The sequence below is a fragment of the Microcaecilia unicolor genome, chromosome 3 (genome assembly GCF_901765095.1).
Source record: "Microcaecilia unicolor chromosome 3, aMicUni1.1, whole genome shotgun sequence".
Taxonomy (NCBI): Eukaryota; Metazoa; Chordata; class Amphibia; order Gymnophiona; family Siphonopidae; genus Microcaecilia; species Microcaecilia unicolor.
Genome location: NC_044033.1, coordinates 357,476,056 through 357,500,255, shown reverse-complemented (window position 1 = coordinate 357,500,255; position 24,200 = coordinate 357,476,056). Strand labels below are relative to the sequence as shown.

The 24,200-nt window shown below is 40.4% G+C and overlaps 1 protein-coding gene across 1 annotated transcript in view; it reads left to right on the top strand.

The window, feature by feature from the left end:
• The window catches only part of REPS1 (RALBP1 associated Eps domain containing 1), a 294,751-nt gene that overhangs the window by 234,076 nt on the left and 36,475 nt on the right, over window positions 1-24,200 (top strand). The window contains 3 exon segments of the mRNA XM_030198532.1: window positions 3,444-3,508; window positions 12,601-12,768; window positions 20,229-20,324. Of these exon segments, the coding sequence (XP_030054392.1) occupies window positions 3,444-3,508; window positions 12,601-12,768; window positions 20,229-20,324 (329 nt within the window).

The window sequence follows — 24,200 nt, the reverse complement described above, 5'->3', positions numbered from 1 at the left end:
CAGGATGAACAGACGAACGTACAAATGTTATCGATAATAATGGGTGATTTCAATTACCCCGATATTGACTGGGTAAATGTAACATCAGGGCATGCTAGGAGATAAAATTCCTTGACGAAATCAAGGACTACTTTATGGAGCAGCTGGCACAGGAGCCAACAAGAGAAGGAAAAATTCTAGACCTAGTCCTTAGTGGAGCACATGATCTGGTGCGAGATGTAACGGTGTTGGGGCCGCTTGATAACAGTGATCATAATATGATCAGATTTGATGCTAGCTTTGGATTAAGGATAAACAGGAAATCCAATACATTAGCGTTTAACTTTCAAAAAGGAGACTCTGATAAAATGAGAAGAATGGTGGGGGAAAAAAAAACTTAGAGGAGTGGCTATGAGGGTCAAAAATTTACATCAGGCATGGATGCTGTTTAAAAATACCATCCTGGAAACCCAGGCCAAATATATTCTGTGTATTAAAAAAGGAGGGAGGAAGACCAAACGACAGCCGACATGGTTAAAAAGTGAGGTGAAGGAAGCTATTAGATGTAAAAGAAAATCCTTCAGAAAATGGAAAAAGGAACTGACTGAAAATAATAAGAAACAGCATAAGGAATGCCAAGTCAAATGCAAAACGCTGAGAAGGAAGGCAAAGAGAGACTTTAAAAAAAAGATTGCGTTGGAGGCAAAAACACATAGTAAAAAAATTTTAAGGTGTATTAAAAGCAAGAAGCCGAGAAAAGAATTGGTTTGACCGCTGGGTTAAAGGGGCGATCAGGGAAGACAAAGCCATAGTGGAGAGATTAAATGAATTCTTTGATTCGGTCTTCACCAAGGAAGATTTGGGAAGAGATACCAGTGCCAAAAACGGTATTCAAAGCTGACGAGTTGGAGAAACTGAATGAATTCTCTAGAAACCTAGAGGATGTAATGGGGCAATTTGTCAAATTGAAAAGTAGCAAATCTCCTGGACCGGAGGATATTCATCCCAGAGTACTGATAGAATTGAAAAATGAACTTGTGGAACTATTGTTAGTAATATGTAATTTATTTTTAAAATCGAGCGTGGTACCGGAAGATTGGAGGGTAGCCCATGTAACGCCGATATTTTAAAAAGATTCCAGAGGGGATCCGAGAAATTATAGACCGGTGAGCCTGACGTCGGTGCCAGGCAATATGGTAGAGACTATTATAAAGAACAAAATTACAGAGCATATTCAAAAGCATGGATTAATGAGACAAAGCTAACATGGATTTAGTGAAGGGAAATCTTGCCTCACTAATCTATTACATTTCTTTGAAGGGGTGAACAAACATGTGGATGAAGGGGTGAACAAACATGTGGATAAAGGGTTGATATTGTGTATCTGGATTTTCAAAAGACGTTTGACAAAGTTTCTCATGAAAGACTCCAGAGGAAATTGGAGAGTCATGGGATAGGAGGTAGTGTTCTACTATGGATTAAAAACTGGTTAAAGGATAGAAAACAGAGAGTAGCTTTAAATGGTCAGTATTCTCAATGGAGAAGGGTAGTTAGTAGGGTTCCCCAGGTGTCTGTGCTGGGACCGCTGCTTTTTGACATATTTATAAATGATCTAGAGATGGGAGTAACTAGTGAAGTAATTAAATTTGCTGACGATACAAACTTATTTAAAGTTGTTAAATCGCGAGTGAATTGTGAAAAATTACAAGAGGACCTTACGAGACTGGGACACTGAGCATCTAAATGGCAGTTGACATTTAATGTGAGCAAGTGCAAAGTGATGCACGTGGGAAAGAGGAACCCGAACTATAGCTACATAATGCAAGGTTCTTCGTTAAGAGTCACAGACCAAGGAAGGGATCTCGGCGTCGTCGTTGATTATACTTTGAAACCCTCTGCTCAGTGTGCTGCTGCGGCTAAGAAAGCAAATAGAATGTTAGGTATTATTAGGAAAGCAATGGAAAACAAAAGTGAGGACATTATAATGCCTTTGTATCGGTCCATGGTGCTACTGCACCTTGAATATTGTGTGCAGTTCTGGTCACCGCACCTCAAAAAGATATAGTGGAATTTGAAAAGTTACAGAGAAGGGTGACGAAAATGATAAAGGGGATGAAACGACTTGCCTATGAGGAATGGCTGAAGCGTCTATAGCTCTTCAGCTTTGAGAAAAGACTTCTGAAGGGAGATATGATAGAAGTCTTTAAAAGATGTGAATTGTTTGGTTACTCTTTCCAAAAATACTAGGACTAGGGGGCATGCGATGAAGCTACAAAGTAGTAAATTTAATATGAATCTGAGAAAATCTTTCTTCACTCAACGTGTAATTAAACTCTGGAATTCATTGCCATAGAATGTGGTAACGGGCGGTTAGCTTAGTGGAGTTTTTAAAAGGTTTGGACGGCTTCCTAAAGAAAAAGTCCATAGACCATTATTAAATGGACTTGGGGAAAATCCACTATTTCTAGGACAAGCAGTATAAAATGTTTTGTACTTTTTTGGGATCTTGCCAGGTATTTGTGACCTGGATTGACCACTGTTGGAAACAGGATGCTGGGCTTGATGGACCTTTGGTCTTTCCCAGTATGGCAATACTTATGTACTTATATTGCAGGATCCTGTCATGTGTGTTGAGATGTTTGCCATTATTACAGACTTAAGTCTGGTCAAGTTTAAGATATTGGATAATGTACCTGGTTGGTTTTTCCATTATGTATGTATTGGTTTATATTGATTCAGAGCAGCTGTTGGGCAGACTACCTAGAAATCCATCATCAAACGCATTCTAGGACATTATTTTGTAGTGTCCCAAGAAACGCTACTCATACCTATATGCACAGTGCCCATCCATATTAGTTCTGGGCCCACCCAAAAATGTCAGGTCTGGCTACGCCACTGTCTCAGGTTCAGAGGAAGTCATTATGGTTCTGGTCTAGTATTGAGTGTAATGATGAGAATGAGGAAGCAAAAATGGAAAAAAATACTTTCCCTACATTGTTCATTCTCTGTTTTTAGAAAATGACAATTGATCACCATTTACACAGCAGTTAAGTAGAATAACCTATGGTTTGTCTCATAGTGAGAAATATTAGTTTCTATTCTTTAAGGGTGCTATAATCAGAATCCTCTGTTTAGAATGCCTGTATAGGGTTTCCTTATGAAAATGCAACTAGTCACAGGAATGGGATCTGAACCTTAGCAACTATATTTTTGCCTTTTTTAAAGTAGGGATCAGTGTATCCACAGAAACTATCACAGGACTTTAAAATGAAAGTCCCAGTGCGCACTCTTTATCATGATCTATCCTTGCCTTCCCTTCCCCTCCCTCAGCAGTTTGGGACATCTTTCACCCACTCCCCATTTCTGTTCTAACTGTGGAAAAGTCTTTGGATACTGTCCTTGGAATACTAGCACATATATTTGTTACTCCTAAATATAATTTGAACAAATCTGCTTCATTACAGGGCAGCAACCAGCTGGAGCTGTTGCCTATCCTCCTGCTGTGCCTCCCAGACCTCTACCTACTCAGGTAAAATCCATTCTTTGTTTCTTTTTCTTTTTCTTTTTCTTTTGCAGAACAATGTTTTCATTCTAACACGTTTTTTTCCAAATTCTTTCACAAAGCACTTCGAGTGTTTCTTTTCTTTGTTTGGGTTTTTTTTTTCATTGCTTTTTTAAAGGAGGGGCAGGGTGGAGAAGTTGGGCTTCCTGCTGGGAACAAACTGGAGGATCCTTTTACAAAGGTGCTGTAGTTTTTTAGCGTGCACTAAAAGCAAGCGTGCACTAAATGCTAGAGACTCCCATATGTTCTCTTGGGTGTCTCTAGCGTTTAGTGCAAGCTAATCATTAGGGTGTACTAAAAACACAAATGTGCCTTTGTAAAAGACCCCCTGTATATCTAACACATTTTTCAGGCAGTTTTGTGATTTTATGAATTATTTTGGACCTATTTATTTTATTATTTTTTTAATTTACATTTTCAATTAACGATCACAGGAAACAAACCCTGCAGTTTTCACACTTCTAAGAAGAAGGGAAAAAAAGCAAAGAAAGAAACAGGATAATTCAATTTTACAATTAGTCCACAATAAAGGAAATAAAGGAGCCAAGAAACAGGAAATTTAAACTACATAGGAAAAAAAATTCAAATTAAGTAAGAACACATTCCCTCCACTAAATCTCACCAGCCAGCCCTCCCTCAACAGTGGATATTAAACCACTTTCAGCCAACTCCCGACTCTGTCCACCCACTGAACATTAACTTCCTGGCAGGACTTATGAGGCAAAATTGTGTCTTAAGCTCTGGTAGTTTCCTTTGGTATCTATAAATAAGTTGGAAGCTCAACAAACCATGTTCATTGGGGCTCAGGTTGAAGGAGATTTCTCATACACTCTCCTCTTATGCATTCTGGAAGCTAGAGTAATGACACTTAGCAGCCATAAGGTTTCCTATACTCTGTAGTGAAAAAGAATTTGTAGTGGGAGCAGCAGAATACAGGAGAGAGTCCAGAACAGCAGTACTGAGGTAGCTTGTATTGAGGAATCAAAATTGTGCACCTTATTTGCTATTCTCCCCTACTTAAAGAAGTTTGGGTGTTCGCGCTAGATCTCAAATATACTTACTCTTGCATTTTACTTCATTTTAATCACTAAAAATATCTTTGTTTTACTATTCATGCAAATCCCTTTTAGACTCACCTCAGTTTTCAGGGTATTATCAAAACATAGAAAAGAAAATATGATACCTTTTTTATTGGACTAACAATACATTCTTTGATTAGCTTTTGAAGATAAGCCACCTTCTTTGCTTATTTCTGATCTGAAGAAGAAGGGTTACCTTCAAAAGCTAATCAAAAATATATTCTTAGTATTTTCTTTTCTCTGTTTTGATTTATTCCTATTTATTACCTTTTAAAGGTGACTAGCATGGCTACCACACCACTTTACTTGGGGTATTATCCAAATATTAGATAGTCATGGCAGCTTACCTGCACAAAAAAAAGATTTGCTGGTATTCCCGTGTTTGAGTGATAGGCTCCTTGTTTATTATTGTTGGTTACAATGTGATACACTGCCTAGTGGTTAGGGTGGTGGACTTTGGTCCTGGGGAACTGAGTTCGATTCCCACTTCAGGCACAGGCAGCTCCTTGTGACTCTGGGTAAGTCACTTAACCCTCCATTGCCCCATGTAAGCCGCATTGAGCCTGCCATGAGTGGGAAAGTGCGGAGTACAAATGTAACAAAAAAAAAAAAAAAAAGAAGAAAAAGAACTCCCATCATAAAATAATAAAGCCTGACTTTGGCAGCCCAAGTATGATCCTCTATTTTGAACCACTTCGCAGCTTTCATAGGTCATACATGCAAATCTTATTAACATTTATTTATTTCTTTATTGGAATTTATTAACCTCACCTATAGCGAGTGGCATCCTTGATGAACTCTTCCCAGAAGGGGAGGGGGAATGGAAGGTAATAGGGAACTAGGATTCAGGGAGAAGATATGGGTAGGAGCTGGGAAGTTAGCTGTTATAGGGGGGTTATTCAAAAAAATTGTTCATTGTCACTTGTTCTGCTTTGGTCAGCTGCTTTATAAATTGTGTCTTTCTTGCATATTCATTATGTTGTTTGCATGGATAATGACAACAAATAATTTTCATTATAAAAATAGGACAGCGTAGCTCAGCATGCATTCAGCAAATACATACAACTAATTAAAATTGCAGGTAAACGCAATATCTTCACCTGCAGTTCACCATCTGGTCTCCAAACACAAACATAAATAGGTAAGTCTTCAAAAGTGCCCTAAATTTCTTTAAAAAAAAAATTGATTCTGCACGAGGGGATACTGGCAACTGTTCTCACAGTGCTGGACTCAGTCAAAAGAAAATGCTTTCCCAGGTAAAAGCAAGATGCGCTTTTGGGAGGAGAGGGTGGGGTAGGTATCACCAGTCTATGAGTGGAAAGTGATCTCTAAAATCTGACTGTGGATTAGTGAAACCAAATAAGGAGTACATTCATATAGTTTCTTATGGACCAGAGTAAGTACCTTAAATTTTATCCTACATTTTATCTATTTGGACTTTTTTCACACCTTTTTCAGTAGTAGCTCAACGTGACTTACATTCAGGTACACAATGCATTGGAATCCAGTGGCATTTCATTAGTAAAAGCATTACATAATTGAAACTATAATCTTTGCACAGTAGTCTAATGGCAGCATTGTGAAGAGTCTGAAGGCGCATAACATTGGTAGAAGTTAATCCTGCATATACTACATTACATTAGTCTTAAGTGTGAAACCAATAGAGAGCACTAGGGATACCAAGAAGGCTGACGCATAGAGGACACATGCTGCTCTTTGTGGCTGGATTTATTGCCTATAAATGGGGAAACATAAGGTGGACAAGAAGGTAAAACTCCCCAGAGCCTCAATTACACCTCAGATGGGTCCCATTGATACCTTCTTGTCTTGCAGCAAAGAGCAGAATTGAGTGGATCTGGAGTGGAGCATGCAAAAGTAGAGCACAGAGGGAGGTGGGCTAGAACGATCGTTTGAGCCAATGTCATCTTGAGTCTAGATCCAAGTCCCCCACCACTACAGTTCACTGCAGGCTAAAGATTGGGGTCCTTGTGTGGAGAGAGGCGGGACACCTGTAGATACTGGTACCTGAGCAGAGGGAGTTTCCAAGCCACTAATGAGAGAACTTGGAATATCAAGGTTATGTAGTGGAGCTTAGATGACAGTCAACAGAACAGATGCTGGAATATGCTGCCCTGGAAGCCAAAGGAAGAGTTCATTCTCAAGGTTTGAACTATGACATTACTATATCTAATATTTCTGGGATCTCTCCTATGGATTTATCTTTATAATCGATCTGGCTAGCCATAATGGATCTTGGTAAAACCTTTTTACCTATTGTGAAAGAGATGAAGCCATAAATTAATGTGTTGGATAGTAAAATTAAAGATCAAGAAGTTAAAGACAAGGGTAAAGAATTGATTAAAACAAAGCGGTCACCATTTTATGACCAATAAAGATGTTACAAGGCATCAACGATTGGAGACACTGCGGGAGATTAGTGCAGTGCTCCTTTCTTGTTCCTACTGGCGTTTAGCTGTTTCCATCGGTCTGGATGTGGGAGACTGCTGCGTCCCCCATTCTTGATGTCGGACGCTGCCAAGTTTAAAGGGCATGTAAGCTTCCATTTGTTTGCCCTTTTCTGACTGGGCTACAAGTCTTCATTGATTGGAAACACTGCAGAGAGATCAATGTGGTGATTCTCATTCCTGCTGGCGTTTAGCAATTTCCATCAGTCGGGGCACGGGAACCTGCTCCGCCCCCTCATTCTTGACATTGGACGCCGCCACGTTTAAAGGACAGGGCCTAGCAGCGTGTCACCTAAGGTGTGTTCCTTAGTACAGTGACATGCGCAGTTATCTGGTCTTTAACTTTTGCTGGCAGTATATATACCAGGTTGTCATCGAGTGGTGTGTTTTTTGGAGTTATTGCTGTTTGACTATGATCGTCAACCTTCGGGGTGGTGGTGGTTGTTTTATAAATTATTGCCTACTGATTGATTGATTGATTGATTGACTGTTTCTGTTTTCTTGAACTATAGCCAACTGGACAGGACTGGCAGTGGAGTCATCGTTGTGGGAGGAATTGAAACTTGACTTTGGTACATGCATGTTGGTGATCTTAACTGTTAAGACTGAGTTTCAGGGGTTTATTTTATAGTTATAGTTCTTATTTTTTATGTTTGTGATGCGTTTTACAAAGAAAATGGCCTGGCTTTGGATTTTGGTCCTGTCTCCTGGCGGTTCCTGGTTGAAATGATTTTAAGGTGGAGGCCATTATAGCCAAAACCCCAGTTTGATCTGAGGATTTTTCAAGTAGATCTGTAAAACGGATTGCCAGTAGTCCAAGGACTTTATTTGATTGACCTTTGGTAATGCCACAGAATATTAGTGTGATTTATGGCTGCAAATCACATTTTAAGAAGAAAAATCCAAGTTCTAGAAAGCAGGTTCTTAGGCAGGTTCCTAGTTGATTTAAACACATTTTCTGAATCTGTCTTGCCAGTTCCATGCTGTTATTTTAATGCTAGGTCATTTTGCAACAAAAGTTATTTGCTAATAGATAAGTAGTTCAGATATGGGCTTAGTTTTCTATTGTAGAGACTTGGCTGTCAGATTGTTCTGCCCCTATAATAGCTAATTTATGTTCTCCTTGTTATTCAGTTGTTCATTCTCCACGGGAGGTAAAAAAGGGAGGAGGTATTGCTGTGATATTTAAAGAGTTTTTATCTTTATCAATTTTAAATTCTATAAATTCTCTGGATTAGAGGTTATGCTATGTCACTTAACTGCTCAGAACCTCACAGTGCAGTAGGACTATTGTTGGTTTACAGACCTCCAGGAATTTGGTCCTCAATATCATCTGTTCTGTACACACAGATTACTAAAAGTTAGTGTTGAGATTCTCAAAGTAATGATTTTGGGTGATTTTAATTTACATCCTGAAAATGAGAAAGACAGCAAGCCTTTTTTTTTGCAGGCTTTACAGTTTGAGACCCAGTCTAAACTCTTAACTCGTGGGAAGGGACAGACGTTGGATCTACTTTCTGCAAATGATTCTTCTTTATTAACTTTTTGTAATTGGGAACCAGTGATTTGGTCCAACCATTATTGATGTAATTTTACATTGAATTTAATTACAACTGGCGATAAGAAAAAATCCTTTTAGAAGTACAAGGTTGGGAAGAGGCAAGATGTAAATGATTACTGGTCTCAGGTTATTCCTTTATTAGTTACTTCTGATATTGGTCCAGATTATTAACTAATTGGATATCTACACTGTAAGTTTTGAACGCTGTTGTTCCAGAACGTAGTGTTAAATCTTTTAAAAGACTGAATTCTCCTTGGTTCTCAGCTGAGCTACTTGAATTAAAGAAGAAATGTCATGGGTTCAATGTAGCTGTGAAAATCTAAGGGTGGATCAGTGAGGGCTAGTTGGAAACAAGTTCTGAAAATATATAAAGTTGAACTGAACTTAGCTAGAAGAACATATTATTCAACTTAGTGAGAATAGAACAACCAAACCAATAAATTATATCCATTGTATGACATACATATGGTATACAATAAATCAAAACAAATATTTAAAAAATGCAACATAGAGAAAACAACCATCTTAAACCAAACTAATGTAAATAAAAATATCTTTTTGTACTTGTGTACATATGTATATTCATACCCAATCTGACAACAAATCAAAATGCAGACCACAAGATAACTTACGTGCAACTAAGTTTGTGAATTAGCAACTGTTTATCAAAACAAAGTAGTATGAAATAAAGCACACTGTGATAAAAACTAACAGTAAAAAACTAACTTATTGAGTCCTCCTCCTATCAGTTAATGTTAAAAGTTTGCATATGAAAACCACAACTGTCAAAATCAGTCATGTGGACAAGCACGCAGTGATAAACCAAACTGAAGAAAATGAGTAGCAGAATGCATTATAAAAATAAAATTGTGGGGGGGGGGGGGGGGGGGGGGGGGGGGGGGGGGGGGACTAAAAATGTAAGCCAACGATCCATACTAAAAAAAAAAAAACCCCAACCTTATGGATATCTTGAAAACCTGATTGGCTGGGGTGCCTCCAGGGCGAGTTTTAGGAACCACTGCCCTACACTGTCAATTAAAATGTTCTACTAAGTATTGTGCTGACATTATAAGTAGTATACTATGCCATACTTTGTATTGTTATTTAAATGTGGGTTTTTTACTACAGTAATTGTTTATTGCTCATGTTTGACGTATTCTTACTGTATACCGTCTTGAATGAATGCCTTCAAAAATGTGGTAAACAAATCCTAATAATAAATGAAATAAAAAAGGAAAAAACAGGGGATAATAGACTTCAGTGATGATGGGCGATGACAAAATATTAGAATTATTGACACTAAAAATGTATTTTTCCAATTGATAAGGAATGATACTTTTAGTCTGAAGCTTCTCTTCTCCGTAGTGAATAATTTGCATAATGTTGATGAGATAATCACTCCTACATGTGATTCCCTGCCAACAGGTGAACAACTGTCCCAATATTTCAGGGGTAAGATTGCTAAAATTAGATATCAATTTAATGATAACATCACTAAGAAACTTTTGTTCTTTAGACATAATGACATCACAGTCCATCTAGACATGATATGGGACAATTTTCAAACCATTAAATGGTCCGAGTTAAATCAGTTCTCTAGATCACACTGTCAATTAGATGTATGTCTAACTACCCTTATGAGATGTGCTTCCATTAAGTTTAGACATAAGATTCATGTCTGGTTAACTAAATCATTGTCCTGTGATCTTTTCCCATCTGCCCTAGGGACATTATTCTTACACATATACCAAAGAATAAAAAGGAATCACGGTCTACAGTGAGTAACTATAGACCGGTGGCTTCAATACATTTTTGGTGAAACTTATGGAAGGAGCTGGTCACTACTCAGCTAGTGGATTTCTGAGAAGTTTGATATTCTCCATCAATCTCAATCTGGGTTTTGAGCCAGTTTTAATACTGGAACCGTACTGTGTGCTTTACTACCTGATATAAATACATTGCTGGCTGAGGAAGAAAGGCACTCATTTTGCAGTTCGACTTATTGAGCACCTTTGATGTTGTGGACCATGAGATTTTACTAAATATTCTAGCCAATATTGGTATAACTAGTTATGTTTTGGACTGATTTAGGGGTTTCCTTAAAAAGAGATCCTATCTGGTCAAGGTGAATGGAAACTATTTGGGAACATGGTCTGCAGTATGTGGAGTCCGTCAGGGTTCCCTGCTTTCCCCAGTATTGCTTAATATATTAATGTCCCTATTGGGCTGTGAATTTGGATTCTGCAGGCTTTAGATATATTCAATAATGAGGGCAGAGGTAGCTTCATGCGGAAGTCCAGAGTCAGTCTAAATGTGCCAACATTTTCCAGTTCTGTGATATATATTTATTTTTTCTTCGTCATTTTTCAACACCATTTTCTCAGTTATTACCCAGACTAGCCGTTAAGCCCGTTAAAACGGGCGAGTATTGGTATGTTTTATTTTGATGTGTAACTTATTCCCTCCCCCCTCCTCTCCCAGCTGCAAGGCCCCCCCGCCCTCCCTCCTTCCCTGCCAGCTCCAAGGCCCTCTGTCCCTCCCTCCCTCCCAGCTCCAAGGCCCCAGTCCCTCCCCTCCTCTCCCCTCCCAGCTCCAAGGCCCCAGTCCCTCCCCTCCTCTCCCCTCCCAGCTCCAAGGCCCCCCTCCTTCTGACCTCCCATGTCCAGCATCCTCCCTGCTTCCCTCCTAGCTCCAAGACCCCCTCCCCTCCCAGCTCCAAGGCCCACACTCCTCCCAGCCAGCTCCAAGGCCCCCCTCCGTCCATCCTTCCCAGCTCCAAAGCCCCCCTCCTTCTGAGACCTCCCATGTCCAGCATTTCTCCTGCCTCCCCCCCCCCCAAGGTCACCACCGCCCCTCCCCCCCCCCCCCCGAGGTCGACGCTACCCCCCCGCCACCCCTCCACCCGGGCAGGGCCCTCTCTTCTCCATTGAACTTACAGCACTGAAACTGCAGCAGGCAGATCAGCTCCCATCGGCCTTCCTTCCCTGCCTGTGTCCCGCCCTCGTGTGACGTAACGTCGGCGAGGGCAGGACACAGGCAGGGAAGGAAGGCTGACGGGAGCTGATCTGCCTGCTTCGGTTTCGACGCTGTAAGTTCAGTGGAGAAGAGAGGGCCCGGCCCGGGTGGAGGGGGTGTGGCGGCGACCCCGGGGGGGGGGAGCGGTAGCGACCTCAGCGGTTCCCTCCTCAGCGCAGTTTCCCTCTCTGTTCCGTCATCACATCTTGATGCAGGGGCGGTACAGAGAGGGAAGTCTCTACTGCGCATTTGCAAGTGAGTCGGTCACTTGCCATTTATATGTTTGATGTAAACACAATTCTAATGTTAATTAAGTTTTGGATGTTACTGAATTCTATTATTCTGTCTCACTGTATTTCAGTTTTCGCACAGTATAAGTCATCACAAAGAGAAAGTATAAGAAAATCAATGGACTGCATTAGGTTCTTATAGCCCATTTAGCTATGTTTAAATTAAATGAGAGATCTGCATGAAAGAAAATATTTATTTTTATTATTTTGGCTTATGAAAACCACTGGTCCCTGAAACATGCTCAAAACAGAATAATTCATTTGTACAAAAGAGATGAGATGAGGATGTGATTCTATGTGCCCCAATGAAAGGACAGTTTAATTGTAATTTCAATATTTCTAGCACCAAGCTCCCCAAGGCAGATTACAGCAGCAGTTAAGATGAACCCATCAATAAACAAGAAATCCTCACTGAAATTTGGCCATGTATTACTGTATTGTATAGAACAGTGTATAAAAAATGAGCACAAAATACAGCCTTTATTAGTACTGTTTCCATCTGCAGTCCAAAAATAATGTCCAGTTGGTACTGAGCCACTACAGTTTGGCTTAGCATAGCGCCTACTGCCAACAATAGTATGCTGGGAAATTTTGTCATAATTGGTAAATGAAGATATAGCTAAATTTAACAATCTTCTGTTCTGCATAGGCTTCAGGTTCTCAAGCACATCGTCCAGGAGATGCTGAAAGCCTGTTGACTCATACCAGTACTTCACCTCAAATACCGGAGCAACCAAATTTTGCTGATTTTAGCCATTTTGAGGCATTTGCATCAGCTGAAGGAGATGAAGCAGAGAAGCAGCCAGAAGTTGTGCAGGTTGGTAGCGTTAAAATAGTCCATAGTATATGTTGTGTTATAAATTATTAATCTTAAAACTGATAGATTGTTTTTAGCCAGATAGTTTGCCTGTTTATGCACAGATTTTTGCATATAGAGAGAAAAACCTTGCTTCAATTTTAGAATATTTTTGATTGGCTGCTTATTCTCTTTTTTGCCCATGGTAACAGTTGGACAAGTTATACCATTTTTATTCCACCATGACACTCATCTTCACTGTGATCAATCCTCCTCATTTGGCTGCGTCTGTTATCCCAGTAAATTCCTTAGGGGTTTTATGGGAGGACTAAATTATCAGTGATTTCATTGAAGAGATAATATTTTTCTTCCTTGATGTGGCCTTTTGGAATGGCCTCAACTAGCCTAATTCTCTTTCTGGTTTTGATTGTCCTTCAACACTTACTCCTCATAGCTGAAAAGAAGATTGGTGACTTCAAGGATTCTTCACTGCAACTTCAGGATACCTATCATTGATTGTCATTAAAGTTTACATGCACTGTATGACACCCAGACATGAAAATTGTGATCCACAATCCAGGTTCTCAGCCCACTGCACTAATCATTAGGCTGCTCCTCCACTTTGTATAAATAAAAATGAACTATACAAAACTAATCCTAGGATTACACAACCTGGCCCTTGAACATACAATAGATGCCCTGTCCCAAGAAGCACAGAATATCATACCCATAATACACTCCCAACATAGGACGAACAGATTAAACTTCTGTCATAAGATTGAAACCAGAACTTACCATGGAAAATCATCACACAAACAAAAACAGAAAATGGGAGAAAAGAACCCATACTCACCCAACACATCGATCACACTTCAGCTAATAAATATTCCATTAATACCCGTCTTAGATGAAACCTTTAAACAGATCCAAATAGGATATATAAACGCTAGATCAGTAACAAAACAGAAACCTTAACAGACTGGATTACTCAGGACAACCTAGACCTAATATTCATCAGTGAAACTTGGATTCATAACCAAGATGACCCCATAATCCTTGACATCTGCCCTCCAGGATACAAAATCAACCATTGGACCAGAAGAGGAGGCATAGCCCTAATCTACAAAGACGAATTCATTTCAGAACCCATTGCGGAATCCATTAATATACAACTTGAAATTTCCGCAATCAGCTTACAAAACAAATTGCTCCCAGCTCACCTGACTTGCATCCAGGAAATTGGAAAGATGCCCAACCAACTCTCATGGACTTTATATCAAACACATGCCTCGCAAATCCTAATGTAATAATAATCCTGTATAATAATTAGCACCATGAATGTTCGATGAAGCTGCCTGGGCCCGTGCCTCCATTCTGATTGGCTGTGCCTGGGACTGAAGCCTCGGATGATGTCATCCAGAGAGCCCAAGCAACAGCAGTGCAGGCCCAGGCAGCTTCATCGAACGTTCATGGAAAATAAAAGCTAAGAAAAAAAAAAGGACAAAAACCAACCAAGACTACCGCCCTCCCGAACCTGCCACGCTCACCGAACCACCCCTGACACAACAGACAAGATAAGGGGGGGGGGGGGGGAACGCATGAAAGAAAGCGACAGAAGCAACTTAACTCCTGCTGCCATGACACAGGTGCCTGACAGGCAGCTACGAACAGAAAAAGATGATTTCAATCCTACTCTGAAGCCTCTGATGCCCCCCCCCCCCCCCCCCCCGGGCACATCAACCCCCTCGCCACCCGCAGCTGCCACTGGTAATGCTGTCCGGCTGCTGCTGCTTCTCCTGTTGAGCAGCAGCGGCCGCTACAAAAAGAAAAAAAAACATAAATGTTTTTAAACCCAGCCCAAATCATTCGCAAATACCCAAGTCTTAAAACGCAGTCTCTGCAGCCGCTCCTCCTCTCACCTCCACGTCACTGCCCCTGGAGTAAGACCCCGGAGGAGTGCAGCGACGTGAGAGGAGGAGTGGCTGCAGAGACTGCGTTTTAACACTCGGGCATTTGCGAATGATTTGGGCTGGGTTTAAAAACATTTATCGCTTTTTTCCTTTTTGTAGCGGCCGCTGCTGCTCAATAGGAGAAGCAGCAGCGGCCGGACAGCGTTACCACTGGCAGCTGCGGGTGGCGAGGGGATTTGATGCGCCAGGGAGGGGAGGGTCGCTGGACATGGGTAGCTGGAGAGGGGAGGGGAGGGTCGCTGGACATGGGTGGCTGCAGGGGGGTGCAGGGGGAGAGGAGGGTCACTGGACATGGGTGGCTGGAGGGGGTTCAGGGGAGAGGGAGGTGGGGTGGGGAGGGGGGCCCTGCGAGAGAGGGGTGGGGGCTCACACTCACTGTCTCTCACATACACTCTCTCTGACACACACCCTATCACACTCTGTCTCTGTCACACACACACAGTCTCATACACACAGACACTGTCTCTCACACACTCTCTCTCTCTCACACAAACACACTCTGTCTCTGTCTGTCTCTCATTCTCTCTCTGACACACATACTGCATCTCTCACACACACACTCTCTCAAACATACACACTCCGAGGAATACCTTGCTAGCGCCCATTTCATTTGTGTCAGAAACGGGCCTTTTTTACTAGTAGGAGATACAAACCTTCACCTAGAGGACAGAACCTCAAATGACACACTAGAATGCAAAGAGTTCTTACAAATGTGGGACTTCCACTGGCCACAAGTCAACCCCACACACATAAGAGGCCATGCACTAGATGTATTAACATACAAACTATCCAGTGACTGAACCTTTTCGGTAATGGAACAGCAATGGAAAAGCTTACCTTGGTCTGACCACTTTAAATTAACTGTGACCTTATGCTGGAAGAAGAAAGGTCTTCCCCAAACGCATCAACGGGCCTTATACAAAACAAGAGGTAAAATAGACCCCAAAACATTTTGGCAAGAAATATATGATAACTGGGCACCAAAAACTGATTCAACTGACTTCTTCACTGTTTGGGACGAACGATGCAACGAAATTCTCAACAAAATAGCACCCATACGTACAAAATCAGCACAAAAACGCAATAAAATACTCTGGTTTAACGAAGAACTAAAAATTCTAAAAACGCAAACTAGAAAATTAGAATGTAACTGGAAAAAAACCCAAAAATGAACAATCACTAGAGGCCTGGAAAGAAAGTCAAACAAAATACAAATATAAAATAAGACAATCCAAAAGAAACGTCTACAGAGAACAAATAGGCACAGATTACAAAGACACAAAGAAATTATACAAACTAATAACACCAAAACTGTAACTACACCAATTGCAAACCTCCCACATGCAGACAATCTTGCCAGATACTTTGAAGAAAAAATTACCAATCTACTCAAGAATCTGCATCAGGGAAATATTAATCCAGAAACCTTCATAAACAAACTAGATCCGAACCCAAGGGAATACCCGGCAGACCGTATTTAGAATAACTTCACTCATCTAAGTACCGAAATAATAGCTCATGCACTCAGAAAATTCTCCCCCGCCCACTGCCAACTAGACACCTGCCCCAACTATATAAAGAAAAACCCTCCTAATCAATATGTCACAGAACTCACAGACCGCCTTAATTATCTATTCAAAAAAGGCCTATTCCCACAGGACAAAGGAAATATCCTACTAACTCCCATCCCACAAGACACATACAAAAAAAAAATAGACACCTCGAATTATAGATCGATAGCATCCATACCCCTAACAACCAAATTGACAGAAGGCATAGTCGCCGAACAACTGACGGAATACCTCACTGATTTCAACATACTGCACAAATCTCAGTCTGGCTTCAGACCTCAGCACAGTACAGAAACAATACTAACCACACTCCTGACCAGATTCAAGCAGGAAATAGCAAGAGGTAAAAACATCCTCCTACTCCAATTTGGCCTATCAAGCGCATTAGATATGGTCGACCACCACATACTACTGAGAATCCTCGACAAGATAGGAATTACAGGAAAAGTACTGTCCTGGATCAAGGGATTTCTGACATCCAGAACATACCAAGTCAAATCAAACTCAGATAGATATATCCCCACCTTGGAAAACAGAATGTGGAGTACCACAAGGATCACCGTTCTCACCTATATTATTCAACCTAATGATGACACCACTGGCTACATTTCTATCCAAACAAGGCCTCAATCCATTTCTCTACGCAGATGACATCACCATCTATATTCCCTTCAAACAGAACCCCACAGAAATCACCAAGGAAATAATAAACAGCATGAACATCATGGAATCCTGGGCATCGGCATTCAAGTTAAAACTCAATAGAGATAAAACCCAGTATCTCATTCTCTCGTCCCAATGCAATAATGTTCCCCCTCGACAACACACAGGGTTCATCCCTCCCAATCTCAGACCACTTGAAAATCTTAGGCATAACAATTGACCACAACTTAATTCTAGAAAGCCAAGCTAAGAACACGATCAAGAAAATGTTCCACACTTTGTGGAAGCTCAAACGTATAAAACATTACTTTCCCAGGGATTCATTCCGCAACATGATCCAAACCTGGTGCTAATCGATGTAGACTACTGCAATAGTATTTACGTAGGCTGCAAAGATCAAATTTTTAAAAACCTACAGACAGCACAAAACACGGCTGCCAGACTCATCTTCAGAAAAACACGCTTCGAAAGCGTGAAACCCCTCCTAAGAGGCTTACATTGGCTTCCTATTAACGCTCGCATAATATTCAAAATATGCACAATAGTCCACAGAATCATCTACGGACTCGTACCAGATTACATGACTGAACTTATCGATCTACCATTAAGAAACGTGACGAGAACAGCAAGAACCTACCTTAACCCTTCACTATCACTACCCCAGTTGCAAAGATCTATATATATAAAACTCACCCTCAACGTTCTGAAGACAGTGACATCAGTGAAGCCAAGCCACTAACTTCCTTCAAACAGGGTTCAAAGGTTCGTGGTGGTGAAGCCACCGAAATCGCTCCGGGCCCCGCCCTCGAGGGCGGAGCAATGGCAGAACAACGAAGGGGTTGGCAGGGAGGGGGGGTGTTGGGAAATCGCTCCGGGCCCCGGCCTCGCGTCAAACGTCATGACGTTGAGGGCGGAGCATGGCAGAACAACGAAGGGGTTGGGCAGGGAGGGGGGGTGTTGGCGACGAAAACCTTGCTAGCGCCCGTTTCATTTGCTCAGAAACGGGCCTCTTTTACTAGTATAAAATACAAATCTTCACATGCCTCTCCTTTATAGGCAAATCTTCACCAGCCTCTCCTTTATAGGCACACAACTTTGGAACTCACTACCCAAAGACCTGAAACTCACAGAAACTACCTACAATTCAGAAAAAACCTGAAAACACATCTTTTCAAGAAGACTTTCCCCCCTGGATCTGCCTAATCCCACACCACCACACATCACAAAAAGTTCAGAAATGGAAAACAATAATATTAACCTCTCTCACAATATGCTAATATATCAACCTAAGTGTTTGTTGTACTTCTGTGTTATGTACTAAACTTCTACAAACCTAAATTTTGTAACCGCCTTTTTAGCAATATGTAAGCCATATTGAACCTGCCATACGGTGGGAAAATGTTGGATACAAATGCAATAAATAAATATATGTATTTCTTTTTTTAATGGTTAGCCATGTAGGTTATAAGGAGGGTTATAAATGAAGTTTATAAATACATATTTAAACCCCACAAAAATTTTCATATACTTTGGATTTAATAAAAATTTATTGAACATCCTATATAATAATTCTCACCTCCAACGTTCGGTCTCTGCCTGGGACTGTGGCTCCGTGGTCTGATTCCGGCAGTAGATCAGTGACGTCATCCGCATTACACAGCCTCTTCTTTCGCTTCTGTTTCAGCTGTTCCTGTGGTCCCACTCTCAAGGGCGGGACCACACGAACAGCCGAAAGAGAAGCGAAAGGACCCCCTCCCCCCCATGTCGTTCATGACCCCCCTTCCATCCCCTGTCTTTTCAGGACCCCCTCCCCACCTCCTGCACGTTTTTACCTCCTGCACTGTAGGGACGCCGCTTCACACAGCCTCTTTTATCGCTTCTGTTTCTGCTGTTCATGTTCACAGAAGAGAAAGAAGAGGCTGTGTGAAGCGGCGTCCCTACAGTGCAGGAGGTAAAAACGTGCAGGAGGGGGGTCCTGAAACGACAGGGGAGGGAAGGGGGGTCATGAACGACATGGGAGGGAGGGGGTCCTTTCGCTTCTGTTTCGGCTGTTCGTGTGGTCCCGTCCTTGAGAGTGGGACCACAGGAACAGCTGAAACAGAAGTGAAAGAAGAGGCTGTGTGAAGCGTACGGGAGATAAAAACGTGCAGGAGGTGGGGAGGAGGGTGCTGAAACGACACTGGGGGGAGGGGGTCCTTCTTTCGCTTCTGTTTCGGCTGTTCAAGGGCGGGACCACAGGAACAGCTGAAACAGAAGTGAAAGAAGAGGCTGTGTGAAGCGTGCGGAAGGTAAACACGTGCAGGAGGTGGGGAGGGGGGTCCTGAAACAACAGGGGAGGGAAGGGGGGGTCATAACCGACACGGGGGGGGGGAGGAAGGGAGTCATGTAACTACAGAGGGGGGTCCTGAAACGACACGGGGGGAGGGGATTCCTGGAAATCAACTGGAAGGGTAGGGGCAGGTCCTGGAACTGGAAGGGGGGGGTCCTGGATCAGGGGGTGGGGGGGAGGGGAAGAAGTGGAGGGGGAGGGGGTCCTGGAACTCGGAGGGGGGGGAGAGGCGGAGTGGGAAGGGGAGAGGGGGGATGGGAAGAAGTGGCAGGGGGGTCCTGGAACTCACGTGAAGAAGTGGGAGGGGTTTCAGGAACTCAGGGGTGGAAGGGAGGAGGGGAAGGGGGTTCAGCAAACTGTCGGTCTCGCTGTGTCTCACATATGCACTCGCACACACTGTCATTCTGACACACACTCTCTCACAGACACAATCGCACCCCATCTCACTCTCTCTCTGACACACACACACACTCGCATAGTCACTCTTTCTTTCTGTCTCTCACACACACACTCTCTCAAACATACACACTACGAGGAAAACCTTGCTAGCGCCCGTTTCCCTAAAAACTGAAACTGGCCTTTTTTTTACCAGTTATCTAATAATTTGTTTTGGACATCAGTGTCCAAACAATGATTTCCAAGCAAATTTATATCAGTCTTACGCTATGTAATTTAATCCAGATGAAACTCAGTATTAAAAATTAATGCTTACTGAATGTCAAAAACCTGTTGTGTGAAATAATTAACTGACCTTACAACTTTTTTGCTAATGTACAGAGGTACTTTAAATGACAATAAACTGAGGGGCTCTCTTAGCTGTGATAAGAAATGGGTTTAGTGTGCCCTTACATGGGTATTTCCCGTAGGCTAAGCCCAGGTGTATATTTCAGTTTTCATTGTATGAAAAGCAGCATATACGTGATTTTTTTATTATTTGATTTTGTGTAGATTGAAAAACCATCTGAAACAGCAGGTTCTGTCCGAAGTGCCAAAATGGAAGGGCGAGCTGAAGACAAGACTGTTACCAGTGCTCCTGCCAATGCAGTATGTAACAAAACATTTTAGTATACTTATACAAAATACTAGAGAAGAGTGCAGTGCTTATGCATAAGGCATGAAATAATAAATGGTCAAAGGTCTTTGTCAGTATAGAACATCTCATGTTCCTAGATTTGTAGGGATGTTAAGTGTATTAAGCAACTATATTTTCAAATGGTATATTTTACCTTGATGAGTTTTACTCATTAAGGTAGTCTGAACAAAAATAGCCAGAAATTTTGCATATTATGCAATGCTATGCATCTGAAGAAAGAAATGCTTTGCTTGCATGGCAAAGGGGGGAAAGGAAAATAGATGGGGGATGGGATTTGTTATACCACCTTTCTGTGGTTACAATCAAAACTGTTTACATTTTTTGTACAGGTACTTATTTTTTTTTATAGCTGGGGCAATGGAGGGTTAAGTGACTTGCCCACAGTCACAACGAGCTGTTCAGCCTGCTGCTTCTGGTTCTTAGACCATTGTACTAACCATTAGGCTACTCCACGCCAACTTGTACTACAGAAACCTGGTTGCAGCAGGAGACAATTGAGAATGTTATTAAAAACTAAAAGTAATTCCAGTTAGCCTATATGTGTAAGCATAATTCAAATTAGGAGAGCTCAACAAAAGCAAAATGTTTTGTGTGTCATTTTTCTTTTTGGAATATCAAATTAGTACAGATAACATGAGAGACAAAATGTTGTACCCCAAAGTGAATTGTAAAATAAAAACAGCTCCAAAAATGAAGAAAGTAGTCTAAAATCAAAATTTAATAAATAGATTAAAAAATGGATGATAAAATTTAACATGGCCATATTTCATCCTTAGGCAGCTTCAGGGGTAAAACAGCGAACAGCCACAGAATGGTGTGAATGTTAACATATTCATTCTGTGATAGCTAGAGCTTTTTGTCGTCTTCAAGGATAACACTTTGGTCATCACATGTTTGGTTCTCATTGTCAACATCAGAGCTAGCATTTAGCAATCCAAATCATTCACACCATTCTGTACTGTGTTTTTACCACTGAAGCATCCTTCATTTTTTATTCTGTTTTTGTTTTACAATGTAGTCCTGGTAATCTGTTTTCACTACTTAGTACTGTCAGTTGAATTCTCTTGCTGTCACTTTTGAGCAGTATATACTCAAGTGCACTAAATTTTGCAAACAATTATGATTTTCTATACCTATATTTTCTACAGTTATGCCTTTTATGTTCCGCTAATTCCTGTCAGTGGTTTTAAGCAGATTACAAAGAAAACTATATATATGTAGGAAATTACAGATTAATACAAGATAAAACATACTAATAGCAAACATAATGCAAACAAGTGTAGAAAATTTATTTGCATGGGTTTCTATGGACAGCTTTACAAAAAAAAAGATAACTACACCTCGGACAAATAAGCTTGTGAATTTCTGCTAGCAGATCCTTTACATGAGAGCCTGCTCTCAGGTGTACACAAGACATATAGCCTTCAGTGGTGGTATCACAGGACAATTTCTTGGAACAAATGAAGTGATCTAGCAGGGATATATTGCTTAATCCTTGTACTCAAATAGGATATACCTATCAAAGAGCTCCACATATTGAGGCACAAACACTCCTTTCCTTCCTACCCACACAAGGATCAATATCCAAAAACATTTACACAGTCTTTGGTAGCTCTAGCTGCATAAATACATGTGGTTTTTTTTAAACCAGCATTCTATGTATAACTTCTGGCTTTTCTGTTTACAAAACAGCCAGAGATATACATCCAGAAAAGTTGCCTGGTTTGGGGTGGAGCGAATGCAATCCAAAGTGTTGCATGTTTTTTTTGCGATATTTAGCTGCTTAAACATGTAACTTGTACAGCTTAATTTTGTTAGGTTAGTAATAGGTAGAACTTTAAACATATAACTGGCCATTTGAACTTACATGTAAATGGGCACTTACATGTATTTTCAGCAGCACTATCCATATAACTTTAAACATCTAAGTTTTTATACATTTTAAATTTAAACTTCCAGCAGCTGACTGGGTATTTGCCTCATTGATCCTTATCCAGTCAGTGCTGCTATAAGATATGAAGACATATTTGCCATGGCCTGACCCTGATGATTCTCCAGAGGAACATAGAACTGTAAGTCATCTGTATATATGAAGTGACGAATATTAAAGGACCTAGTAAAACTACAAGAATATTAAATAGTTGACTTAGTAATACTGATGCAAAAAACAAAGAGGAGGTAAACAGCCTCACGAAACCGTGAGATGAGAAAACAAAAAGTGAGGAGAATGGATGAGGATACCAAAAAGTATGTATTTATTCGCATAAAAAATCAAAATTAAAAAATGACTAATTTATACATAAAATCGACCCGACACGGCCGTGTTTCGGCCCTAAGGCCTGCCTCAGGGGTCTTTGCAACCTAAGTTAAATGACAAAACAAATAAAGAATATTGTTACAAATATAACGTGAACATAAATATAATAAATAAGATGAGCGACAATCTCTGAATGTATGACATCAATGAATAAACGAACAGACAGAAATTATCTGTAACTTATTCTGATAATATAACATTTGAATGTTAAAAGTTAATCATATATGTAAAGTATTACAAAATAAAAGTTTTTGTAAAAAATTTTTAGAATTATTAAAATTTATGACAAATTGTTCAAGACACTATTTATGTGCCTTGATTCATAAATTTTAATAATTCTAAAAAATTTTTACAAACATTTTTTTAGAATTATTAAAATTTATGACAAATTGTTCAAGACACTATTTATGTGCCTTGATTCATAAATTTTAATAATTCTAAAAAATTTTTACAAAAATTTTTATTTTGTAATACTTTACATATATGATTAACTTTTAACATTCAAATGTTATATTATCAGAATAAGTTACAGATAATTTTCTGTCTGTTCGTTTATTCATTGATGTCATACATTCAGAGATTGTCGCTCATCTTATTTATTATATTTATGTTCACGTTATATTTGTAACAATATTCTTTATTTGTTTTGTCATTTAACTTAGGTTGCAAAGACCCCTGAGGCAGGCCTTAGGGCCGAAACACGGCCGTGTCGGGTCGATTTTATGTATAAATTAGTCATTTTTTAATTTTGATTTTTTATGCGAATAAATACATACTTTTTGGTATCCTCATCCATTCTCCTCACTTTTAGTAATACTGATCCCATGATAGGTCAAAAATTGCACAGGTATGAACTTAACATTTGCTCATTTTCTTTTGACAGGAAGGTTTGAGTGAGGAACACAAGTGGGTGACGTCACCACACATTACTAGGATGGAACAGCTCTCCCAGAATTCTGAACTTTAGTTCTGAGTATGTGTGGCCTTTCCCGCATACAGAAGTGTTCTCAGTTTTTCAGTTTTGCATTTTCCACTCAGCTGAACAGGTGTTAAAAAATATATATATATCCTAAGTTTTTGTCTTCAAGTTAGAGTACTTCAATACATAAGTAGATAAGTATTGCCATAGTGGGACAGACCAAAGGTTCATGAAGCCCAACATCCTGTTTCCAACAGTGGCCAATCCAGGTCACAAATACCTGACAAAATCCCAAAAAGTACAAAACATTTTTTACTCCTTATCCCAGAAATAGTGGATTTCCCCCAATTTAATAATGGTCTATGGACTTTTCCTTTAGGAAGCCACCCAAACCTTTTTTAAACTCTGCTAAGCTAACCTCCTTTATCACATTCTCTGACAACGAATTCCTTAGTTTAATTACATGTTGAGTGAAGAAAATTTTCTCTGATTCGTTTTAAATTTACTACTATGTAGCTTCATCGCATGCCCCCTAGTCCTTGTATTTTTGGAACGTGTTGTGACAAGGCTACATCCCCGATGTAAAGAGTG